Raw genomic sequence first — 12,026 nt, forward strand, 5'->3', positions numbered from 1 at the left:
TGTAGAACAGAGTTTGGGAAGTACTTCTCATGGTACGGCATGGTTGGTGGTGTCCTTTTTGACAGGCAGCAATGAGTGCCAAAGCTCGTAGATGCTGCCGATAAGGGTACAACCTGCTGACTGAACATTAGCTGCAGGCTGGATAACTGGGGGGTGGAAGTGTGTCTTACTATAATTCTGAGTTCTTAAGCAGGGTGCAGGGAAATCACCTTCCTAATACCTTCCTGGAAGACTATGAACCCATCCCAAGACTTCTGTAGAAGCCAGCAAAGACTCTGGTGTGGGTTCTGCTTATTTTCACCTCCTTTTCTCTTTAAGGCAGAAGAAGGAGTGTATGGGAGAAGAAAACAAATTCTTTTCTTCTTTCCCACCTGGTATACTACCCAAAACATATATGCTTTGACATATATGCTTCCAATAGCAGCCAGCTGTTTGAAACCAAGATGTCCCCAAGAGGCTGTACATGTGGCCTTGCGGGTTGTTACCTAAACAGTTCCAAGTGATACTGTGCATATGGACAGCAGTCAGTTCCTACATCTTCGGGTACACACCCTTCCTTTGCCATTCTACTAAAGACTGCTGGAGCCCCACGTGCCTATGACCTCAAAACTCTTGAGGATTGTGGGAGAGGCTTTAATTTTTCCTGGATTTCTCCCTTTTCTAGTTTCTTGATTTCATCATCTCACTCATGTCATGTATTTGTTCTTTTCTCTCCTTCCCACCTGAGTTCAAATGTGGAACTTAGATGTTTGCCCTTGATTTTCCCCAAACAAAGGTCCTTGGTAGATTGGGATAATGGGGGGGGGGGAGGAGGGACCTACTACAAATTGGCGTAGGAACCAACAGTCAGAAATAGAATAATAGGAACCTCTTTTCTTTCTTTTTTGTCTCTTCTCTCTCTCTCTCTCTCTCTCTCTCTCTCTCTCTCTCTCTCTCTGTACTGGGGATTGAACCCAAGTGTGCTCACTGAGCTACATCCCCAGCCCTTTTTATTTATTTGTTTTTTGAAGACAAGGTCTTGCTAAGTTGCCCAGCCTGGTCTTCAACTTGTGACCATAGCACATCTCTCCTGCCTCAGCCTCCTGAGTCTCTGGGTCCCCTTTTTTGTTTTGCAGCCTCTCTTCAGGCCAATGTTTTCCTTCAGGCTGCCACCCTCCCTTCTCCCCCTTGTAGGGCTCTTGCTGCCTCCTCCTGGTCCTGCCCTCTCCCTACCTCCCCTAGACACTCATTCTTTACCTTATTAGGCAGAGTGTTTTGCTTCTCCATTCCCTTTCTCAAATTCTATCTGTTTGCATATTCTAAAACTCATTAAGATACTGCAAAACAAATGACCCACCACCCTACTCCAAAGCAATCTTCTCTTCAGCAATTCAGAACTAAATGTTTTTGATAATGGCAGAAGCTTGGAAATTACAGTTTTTATCATGACTGTAGTTATTCTTAAGTTACTCATTAATATAAATTATATCATAAGCAACCTAGAAGGCAGAATCAAACATACTCCTTCATCAGCATCCAGGACCCCCCCATGGGTACCAAACTGTCCGAGATCAAGGGCCTTAGATAAATGGCAGAGTATTTGCATGTAATCTACATGTAATCTCCCATATACCTTAAATCATCTCTAGATTACTCATAATACCTCATACCATGCAAATGCCATGTAAATAGCCATTTTTCTGTATTGTTTAGGGACTAATGACAAGGAGGAAAAATTTGTACATATTCAGTACAGACACCATTGTTTTTTAAAAAGTGTTTTGATCTGAAGTTGATTGAATCCATGGATATGGATTCTGCAGAGGGCAAACTGTAGAATTAATTTCTGGTTTTGTATTTGTTTTAATCAGCAGTTTCTTTTTCTTACAGTATACAAGTTGATGGCAGTCATTCCCACTGGGGTGACTCTATGTCCTGACTTGTGCAGAACAGCCCAGCTCACCTACCCATAGCACATCCCTGTCTCTCAACAGTGTCCTTATTCAGATGATAAAATCAAGAGCCCCACTACAGAGATGGAAGCCATCCCTCATGGTGGTTTCAGTTGTCAGGCAGAGCTTGGGAATTTCCTCCTTCACAATCTCCTGCCTAGAGAGCACCTAACAACAGCTGAAGGCTTAAAACAGCTTTTAGGAATTGCTTTTATGATTTCTGGCCTTCAGCATTCAGAAGAACAAAGGGAAAATACAAGAGAATGGCAGGGAGTTATATATTACTTCTGGTTAGTGCACACAGGGACTGTGTTTGTTCAACTACGATTTCTGTAGTCTCTTCTTTCTTTCATCACCAATCATCTCAAACTATGTCACAGTTTAAATATTTGATTCTGGGAAATGTTCTAAGAAGGAATGATTCTAGAATGTTAGAACCAAAAAGAACTTTAGAAGTCCCCCTAGCACGTAAGGAACACTCAGGCAAGTCACACAGCAAGTTAGAGGCTGAGTAGACTTGCATCTTCAGCTCCCAGCTGAGAAGAAGGAAATGGAGCCCATGTTGAGAAGCTTTCCTTGCTGGCGCTGTTGATTATCACTTAGCACACAAGTCATGCCATCACAGATGGGGAATCAAGTCCCAATTCTGTCCTTGTGAAAGAAGTGTCTTAGGCCCCCTTGTTAAAATGTGTCATTTGTAAAATAGTAGTTGTGAGAAGGTTTACATGAGACAGCATGTGCAAAACATTTGACACCCAATAAATAATAGTGATTTTTTTCCCCTCTAGTCAGTGAGGGTTTTTCTTCTCCATAGCACATCTCAGGGGTCTTGGAGGGAATTCCTTCACAGGGTATTTGTTAGAAGTCTGTACCTAGTTTATTATTCACTTGCATTCAGAGAAGCACTTCCCAACATGGGACAGAGATAGTAAGGGCACAAAGATAGGTAGGATTTAAAAAGAGCAGCGGGTAGGAGGTGGAAGGTCTGGGTCTGAGCATTGCTCTACTGTGAGGACTTTGAGTTCCCTGAGATACCCCATGTCCCTTCTCTGAGCATTAGTGTCTTCCTCCAAGAAGTGAAGGCATTAAACTTGACCTCAGATGTCCCTGCCAACAGGAGCAACCCATGTTTCCTTGCTTTTTCTCCCAAGCTTCTTTTTCCATGCTATTTATAACACTTTTATTGCTTACTAGGAGAAAAGGAAGCAATCCCATTGGATGACATTGAAATTGAATGAAATGCTTATTGAAGGAATGAATAGGATTCAAGATCACACCCTTGCCTATCAACAAAGATTAAGGGAGGGATGCTTATTTAAAAGAATGGGGAATTTTCCTGGAACAAGGTGGCTTGTGTGTTTGGATCCTTTCTTATGGAGTGAATGGACATAATTCAAAACCAAGCTTTCAGCTGTGGCTTTGCACCCATGGGCGATGTGACCCTGCATAAATCACTTAACTTCTCTGGGCCTCATTTTCTTCATGTCTTTAAAAAAATCTATTTGCAGGTTTGTATAAAATTACAGCAAGATGAAAAGGTATAGCAGGCCAGTGCAGTGCTCAGACATGAAGAGGTTTGGCTTGGCAGCCTTCAAAGAATGGCTGCTGGGAGTTAGAAAAGAGGCAACTGACTTGTGAAAGACTTCAGGAGGAATTAGGGTGTTTACCCTAGATCCATGCTTCTTAGTAAGGGACAATGTTGTCACACTCCTCCTCCCATCCAATGGAATATTTGGCAGTCAGTTTTGGTTTTTCCAGACACTGTTGATTGACACAACTGAGGGGACTCTATTGGCATCTGGTGGGTAGAGGTCAGAGATGCTACTCATCCTGCAATATGCAGAACAGCCCCTTGGGATGTGCTGAGTGAAGTGGTCTCTGGACTGTGTTTGACTTTTCCAGTGCCTGGCACAGTGGTAGAGTTCACAGGTGTGGGTTGAATCAAGGTCATAGGAAAGTAGGGACTTCCTCATTGGATGAATCCCTAGCGCACTCAGCACCCAGGGCTGGGGATAAGGTTGGAAGACTTCAATCAAGATAAGTGAGATGTTATCTACCTTTGTCCCTCTACCACGTGAGGCAGCAAGCATCCCATCTCTGGAGTGTTTGAGCAGAAGCAGATACCCATTCCTTAGGAGTGCTGAGACCAGAGTCCTGCACTAGACAGGGAACTAGGGATCAGGCCAGGCGCCCTCTAAGAACTTTCCAGTTCTGAGAAACCCTTCTGGGTCCAGGGATTCTGATCCCAAAGGAGACTCATAGATCATGAAGTTCAAGCCCTAAATTTTGTAGAGGGATAAGTAATTGAACACGGGACAGGAGACTTGTCTAAGATCCCTGTGCTGTTGGATATACTGTGAAGATCACATGCCTGGTCTCTCACATCTATTCAAATGCTCCTTCTGCTTAGCCCTCAGCTGTGATTCCAAGAAGGCAACTGAAGTGCTGGAGTTAGCAATGCTTTCTGGTTCTCACCCCAGGAGTTGCAGATGTAGCTTAAGGTGTATCATGGGCTAAAAACTTGGCTTGGGTTCATGGGTGCAGGCACAGTGAAAAGCATCAACTTTGATCTTCATAAATAGCCTGGTACAGCTCCATTGCTGCCTCCCTGAGGAAGCCCCCTCCCCACCCCCTACCCAGTGAGGTCTCCTCTGTGCATCCCTCCATACCAAGCTGTGTCCTCAGCATGTCCCCATCTGACTAGGCTCCAAGGACTGATCTCCTTTTGACCCACCTTCTCACTTCTGACATTTTTTTCCCCTTTTGTATTTCATGGAGCCTCACCTCTAACACCTGAGCTGGAGGAAACTATTCATTCCTCTGCCCCTCCCTCTCCTAACTCTGGACTTGAATCAGATTCACCTCCAAACACCCAATAGGGGTCTGTATATGGCTGATAATATTTACCCTTTGTTGAATAAATGCATGAGCACATGAGAATTGGATGCTGAGTAACCCCTCCACACACCTCAACCCCTACAGATCAAGGATGTTGTGGGCTATAATTCGTTGGGCCACTGCTTCTTCACGGAAGATGGGCCAGAGGAACGCAACACTTTTGACCACTGCCTTGGCCTCCTCGTCAAGTCTGGAACCCTCCTTCCCTCTGACCGTGACAGCAAGATGTGCAAGACAATCACGGAGGACTCCTACCCAGGGTACATCCCCAAGCCCAGGCAGGACTGCAAGTGAGTGTCTCCCTTGCTCCTGCCACACTGGGGCCTGTGCCGCCCTCGGTGACACCTGCTCCCTCCACTTTCTGCTTAGCACTTGATTTCCCCACCTCAGGGCTTCTGAGCAGACCTTAATTGACTTCTACTGAGAACCTGGAGGGGAGGAGGAATGTGTCTTCTCCCTTCTTTCTTTCTGCTCAGCTTGCCTCATGCAGTTTTGTCCAAAGAGAACCACTGTTCTCACCCATGCACTTTACTTGATGCCATACAGCTTTCTTTGTGGAAAGGAAGGGTTTCCATCTTGACTCCCACAGTGGTACACATTGATCCCAGCCTCACTGATCCTTTTCCAGTCATGGTAGATAAGAGTTAGAGATAGAGCTTCCTGTGCAGCCACCCTTCCAAGCCCAGGGCCTGTCCTGTAAAAATGGCTTCTTTCCTGGGTTCTTCTCACAGATCTAATGTTAGACTTCACCACAAACTACTTTTACCTTAAAGAGGCTTTATTTTTTTTTTCTTTTCAGTACTGGGGATTGAACCCAGGGGCACTCTACTACTTGAGCTGCATCCCCAGCTTTTTTTATTTTTATTTTGATACAGAGACTTGATAAGTTTTCCACACTGAGGCTCAAACTTACCATCTTCTTGCCTCTGCTTCCTGAGTCAATGAAATTATAGTTATGTACCACCACACCTGGCTGCACCATGCCCCTTTTCAATTTCTGAACATTTTATATTCTTAAACAGGCGGTCCTTTAATTAAAAGAAAAAAATGTTTCAAATGGACAAATAAATGATTTATTAAATCTCTTCAAACTAATATTCGAGTTTCCTGTATGGGTCCATGGTGCAGCAGAATTAATGTTAGCAGGCCTTTATGTGATGCCATTCAATTTCTGTCCCCTCTCTGCAGTGCTGTGTCCACCTTCTGGATGGCCAACCCCAACAACAACCTTATAAACTGTGCTGCTGCAGGATCAGAGGTGAGCTGAAATCCCTTTCATTTGGCAGAAAGTAAGATGGAGATGGCAGAGGCTGCCCCTGAAATATGGAGCTCTGGAGTTCCAACTCCAATTATTAGTGCAGACAGGCTTAGCTAGAGTGAAGAAGAAAATTAGCCAGTGGGTGGCAGAGAATCCTTTGACTTGGTTTTAAATGACAGCTCTGTCACTTCATAATCCTGGTAACCATAGATAATGAGTACTAAGCACTTTATATATAATAACTTGTTCTTAGAATTTAATTATTTTTTCTTAGAAGGGTGCCTGGCATGTTACTGTTGTAAATTAATGAAATCTGATTCTTGCATCCACACTGTGGCCTAGATATGATTATTATTCCCATCTGATTGAGGAGGAAACTAAGGCAGAGAGAACTAAGTGTCCAGGGGCACACACAACTGGGCATAGTGTGCCAGATGTGAGCACAGTGTTCTGTCTATACAGACTTACTATACCTGTGACCCTGGCCCAACTGGTGCTCTCTGGAGTTTCCATATTTGCAGAATGAAGGGAAAAGCTGAGAATACTTCCTGGTGCATCAGGAAGAGGAGTTTAACCTGCGTAGTATCTCTGAAACCCAGCAATTCAGAGATAGAGTAGAATAAATGTTAGAATTTTAATTCAGGGTGGACCCCACAAGCTACTCTTACCTCAGATATTTTGCTGTTTCCCTTCAATCACTGGACCACATGGAGTTGCTTGGTTGGCAAGTGGAGAAGGGGTCGTAGTATTACACCCACCCCAGTGGGGGCCACTTGGACATCCTGAGCAGCTGTGCTGAACTATGTGACTTTCTTGTACTCTGTCTCAACAGGAAACTGGATTTTGGTTCATTTTTCATCATGTACCCACAGGCCCCTCTGTGGGAATGTACTCCCCAGGTTATTCAGAACACATTCCACTGGGAAAATTCCATAACAATCGAGCACATTCCAACTACCGGGTAAGTCTTTCCAGACAGCACCTCCCTGGCCTTCGTATCTGTCCTCTTCCTGGGTCTGCAGATGATTAGAGCTGAAACAACTGCACTCTTAGCACCAATCTGGAAGAAAACAGCAGTTTCCCAAGCCTGCTAGCCACTGACCATTCTTTATAAGAGTTTCTTATGGTGGGAGCCTTAAAAAAATTTTTTTTGGCCTAAGGCATAGCCGTTCCCTTCTAGGAGCTTCAGTTTCCTCATCTGTACCATTAAAATTAGATCAGATCATCGACTTATCAATATGCTTATCAGCATCCTTGAGACCACCTCTGTCCCCAGAGCAGACCTCTGGTCTCAGCTTCACACCAAGTTCTCTTGCCACATCCCACAGTCTATGGTGGATCCTGCATTGACATCAACAACTTCTGGGCCTAGCCAAAAGGAGCAAGATGCAGCTTCACTCTGGCTGAGGGAAGGGCAGCTTCTCCTGGCAGCCCCTAGGCTGAGCACCTGAATTTGATTTTGTGATTCATTTGCAGGGATTGCTGGTATTTACTATGAAAAGTTAGTCTTGACCCATAAGCTAAGGAAAATCAACATGATTCCAAAAGTGGCATCAGCATCCTCACCTATTCCCTTCTTGTTCTGTTGCTCGGGGAATGGGTTGTTCGATCTACACAGAGTTAAGTAGGCATATAGGAAATGAGATATTCCTCCATATCTTCATTCACTTCTCAATATTTCTTAAGCATCAAGCAAAGGTTGGGGGGCAAGATGACTAGGATATTGCATCTGCTGACCTCCAAGTGGGATAGCAGTTCAGACCTGAGCATGGAACACAGCAATGGAGCTTGGTGGAAGCTGAGATCAGAGGTACTGCTCTTTGGGCAGAGGTGGTCTCAAGGATGCTGGGGCAGCACATTCTTAAACTGGTGTCCTGGTCTAATTCCTAATGGTACAGAGGAGGAAACTGAAGCTCCTAGGGAGGAATGAATACATCCTGGGTCCAAAAAAAAAGTATATATATATATATATATATATATATATATATATATATATATATATATATATATATAAATTAAAGGTTTAATCAGGAGAAGAACAAAAAGGCAATATACTCTCAGAGCAGCCTTGTGCTTACACCTGGGGGAGACCCCTGGCAGTGGCATGTCTCAGAGACTAAGGTGAAAGATAGTTCTGTGAGGCCACAGGTAGAGATATGGAGGAGAACAGAGGTGAATTTGCCCAGGGTCTCCAGTGGGGCATTTCTGAGGCTATCATGGGCATCAGCGTTGTACCCATACAAAGACATTTGCTGAGGCCATAATGCTGCTGGTGGTGGAGCAGGGGAACAAAGTGAAGAATGAGTTGGCTTCTTGTGGGGAACTGTCAATCTCTGGACCCTTGAGAAGCTTCCCTGTGAGCAGGGGAGATGGGCCACATAGTACCTGGGAGGTGTGGGGAAGCTGAGAAGGAGAGGAGATGGAAGAAGAAGGGAGGATAGACAAGGGCTCACTTTTGCAAATAGGGGGTGGGACTTCAGGTGATAGCCAGTCTCATCCTCTGAGGCAGGTGGGAAATAAGTGGAAAGGACCTCCATCTGGATTAACTTGATTGGTGCTCATGACTTGTGAGCCTTGCCTCTATACCACAGTGTGTGGGTCTTCTTCCAAGTATCTTTTCCTGTACATCTTAATCGTCCTCATAGCCTTGCTGTGAAATAGTTGTTATTAACTCATTTTGCAGATGACAAAGACTAAAGAGGTGAGTAGGCCAAGCACAGTGGCTCATGCCTGTAATCAGGAGGATTGTAAGTTGGAGGCCAGCCTGGGAAACTAAGAAAGATGCTATCTCAAAATAAAAAATAAAAAGGATGGGAATATAACTCAGTGGTAGAGTGCCCCTGAATCCAATTCCTAGTACAGAAATAAATAAATAAATATACTCTCAGAGCAGTATATTTAGCAGTAGATGGGTGGATTGATTTTTCTATATATCTTTTCTACTATATTTAGCAGTAGATGGGTGGGTTGATTTTTCTAAAGTCCTAATTCCTGAGAATAGATCTAGGAGTCTAATTCTATATCATCTGACTCACATCACAAGAATGCATACCTTAAGTCCTTGATTTGGGGCCCAGGATAATAACTATAGAAAGAAGTATAGATTCTGTGTAAGGATTTGACTATGGGGCCTTGGAAAAGATACTTTTTAGAACTCAGTTTCTTCATCTACACCTTAAAAAGGACACTCCCCCCCCCCATATTTGGTCTGAGTCACACAGAACAAGGCAGGTTCTTTTTGCTGTACACTGAAGACCCTCTATTCCATAAATGATGGTTTTACTGGCACATGCAGGAGGGTGTAATAGGCTGGATGTGACAAGATGCCTGTGGTCTGCAATAGCAGCTGATGTGTCCTCTCTCCCCAGGCTGGCATGATCATAGACAATGGAGTCAAAACCACAGAGGCCTCTGCCAAGGACAAGCGGCCCTTCCTATCTATCATCTCAGCCAGGTAACAGACCCTTGGGAAGACACATCCTCCATAGTGACCCCTCAGTCCAAGTCCCTTCTCTTCTTCATCTCTTCCTCATCAGTCCTGTTGAGAACTTTCTATGGGCTCGGCCTTGAACTAACTGCTGAAGGCACCATGGTGAAAATTCTGAGCAGGGTGAAGTCTGAATTAGGAGTCAGTCTCTAGTAGCCAAAAGGAGATTGAAAATTCTTAGAAGTTTCTAGATCCCTCAGCAAAGCCAATACCTAGAAAGTCAATAGGAATGTCCAGAGCATGGCAGTTGGGATTGGGATTAAAAAAAAAAAAAGTAAAAAGAATAGGGAAGAATTTCACTGTAAATTTAAAACAAAAAAATAAACAAACATGTAGATTATGTCTATAAGTCAACCTGGAGCTCAGCTGAAAGCCAGAGACAATTTTTAAAAGGTGCTGCCAAAACCTGAGGGTCATTATCAAAACCAGTACCCTATAAAAGGTCTAAGTTGTTTGGTCTCCATCAAAAGTGGGCAACACTAGTAACATGACAATGCCCACAGGACACGAGGCACCAATATGCACTGGGCTCAGCACTACATTTTGTAGCTAAGAAGTGCCAAAATAAGGCACTAGTTCAAAGTTGCCCACTAGTTAATGGGAGAGCTGAGTGTCACAGACTCTCCTTCCAGGCCACAGGGGCTGCATTGCATGCCTGGATGGCACTGGATGTCTGAACTTTCCTCTGTGATTTGATCTCACTTAAGGGACAGCTCTTAGTGGTGCTGATGGATGAAAAAAGTGATGTTTGCGTCTGCTTGGAGTTGGGCCCTGGAGAAAAGCCTGCTTGCCTCTGTGATGGGCTCAGAAAGTTCACCCCAGAGCCCGGGCAATGCTGATCAGTGTTTATTCAGTGCTGTCTGGCTCCATGAGTACAGAGGAGCTCACAGAGCCCAGGAGGGAGTCAGTACAGCAGATCCTCATCAACACCCTGTGTCTGTCCCATGGTATTCCAGATACAGCCCTCACCAGGATGCTGACCCGCTGAAGCCCCGGGAGCCAGCCATCATCAAGCACTTCACAGCCTACAAGAACCAGGACCATGGGGCCTGGCTACGTGGTGGGGATGTGTGGCTGGACAGTTGCCGGTGAGTCGTGAGTGATGTGTAGCATTAGCACAAAGGAGGCATGAACCATCCTCCTCCCTTCTGGAGTATGAACAAGTCAGAGAAAGGAAACAAGAAACATCAACCTCTGGCTTCTCCCAGAGAGGTAGGAGCATTAGAACAGCAGCAGGCAATGTCCAGAAGAAATCAAAAAACAAAACCCCAAAACAGCATATTGCCTTCAACCCACAGTGCCAGGTGCTGGGAGTCATGATTTTTCTCTAAATAGTCACTGGCTTCATTCTCTCAAGGTCACACAGCCAGCCAACTAAGAGATAGAAGAAGAAAAAAGTCAGAATATTCAAGGCACCTACTACATGCCAATGCCTCTGTTGCATTTCTTTCTTACCACGGTTTTCAAGAATATAAATTACTATCTCCATTTTAAAGATGGTAATCTAGGCTCAGTTTAATGAGTTTCGCAACATCACACAAATAAGTAAATAATCAAACCAGGACTCAATACTCCAAGGTGTTGGTTTCCAAGACACAGTGAAAAAGGCCAAGAATACTGTGTTCTGAGATAAGGCCCCATATAAAGCCACTGGTCACACTGGACAAATACCAAAGTGACAGGAGCTGAACAGGAATTTATTTTGTGGGAGTATCATGAAGTGTTCTCTTCATTTGACTTTTTTAAAAAATTTTTTCATTATTGTTGATGAACTTTTATTGTATTTATTTCTATGTGGTGCTGAGAATCGAACCCAGTACCTCACACATGCTAAGCAAGTGCTCTACCATTGAGCTACAACTCCAGCCCCTTTGTCTGACTTTTGTGATAAAAATGGGAGATCAGAACCACTTGAGAGGCTGAAGCAGGAGGATTGTGAGTTTGAGGCTAGCCTTAGCTAAGTTGCAAGGCCCAAAGCAACTTAGAGACCCTGTCTCAAAATAAATAATAAAAACTGAGTAACTTAGAGAGAATCTGTCTCAAAATAAAGAATAAAAAGGGCTGAAGATGTGGCCCAGTGGTTGAGCACCTGTGAGTTCAATCCCCAGGAACAAAAAAGGTGTATGTGTGTGTATGGGGGGAGGGTGTCAGAAACTTTGTATAGGAGATAAAAGCAAAGGGAATGAAAGGAAATAAAAAGCATGCAAAGAGGGAAACAGAGACACTAAATTGACAGAAGAAGGAAAGAGGCTGCCTTGAAAAGCAGAAATCTGGGGAGAGGCTGACTGTAGGCTGGGAGACGCATGAGTACCAAGAACACCCTGAAAGATGTTCTGGGAGATAGGATTGCTGCCAAGAGATGGAGGGAACTTTGCCCCTCATAAGGAAAGAGGAGTCATTTATTTTTAAAAGAGGGGAAGGGAATGAAGAGAGCCAATCTGAATTTTTGAAG

General features: G+C 44.2%; 1 protein-coding gene across 6 annotated transcripts in view; it reads left to right on the forward strand.

Moving 5' to 3' along the window:
- The window catches only part of Cemip (cell migration inducing hyaluronidase 1), a 168,308-nt gene that overhangs the window by 128,642 nt on the left and 27,640 nt on the right, over positions 1 to 12,026 (forward strand). For all 6 annotated transcript variants that reach the window (XM_078051093.1, XM_078051096.1, XM_078051095.1 and 3 more), the window contains 5 exons: positions 4,914 to 5,119; positions 6,018 to 6,087; positions 6,920 to 7,048; positions 9,456 to 9,541; positions 10,531 to 10,662. In XM_078051093.1, coding sequence (XP_077907219.1) covers positions 4,914 to 5,119; positions 6,018 to 6,087; positions 6,920 to 7,048; positions 9,456 to 9,541; positions 10,531 to 10,662 — 623 coding nt within the window. The remainder of the gene's footprint in view (positions 1 to 4,913; positions 5,120 to 6,017; positions 6,088 to 6,919; positions 7,049 to 9,455; positions 9,542 to 10,530; positions 10,663 to 12,026) is intronic.

This window comes from Ictidomys tridecemlineatus, chromosome 5 (genome assembly GCF_052094955.1).
Source record: "Ictidomys tridecemlineatus isolate mIctTri1 chromosome 5, mIctTri1.hap1, whole genome shotgun sequence".
In the NCBI taxonomy this organism is placed as follows: domain Eukaryota; kingdom Metazoa; phylum Chordata; class Mammalia; order Rodentia; family Sciuridae; genus Ictidomys; species Ictidomys tridecemlineatus.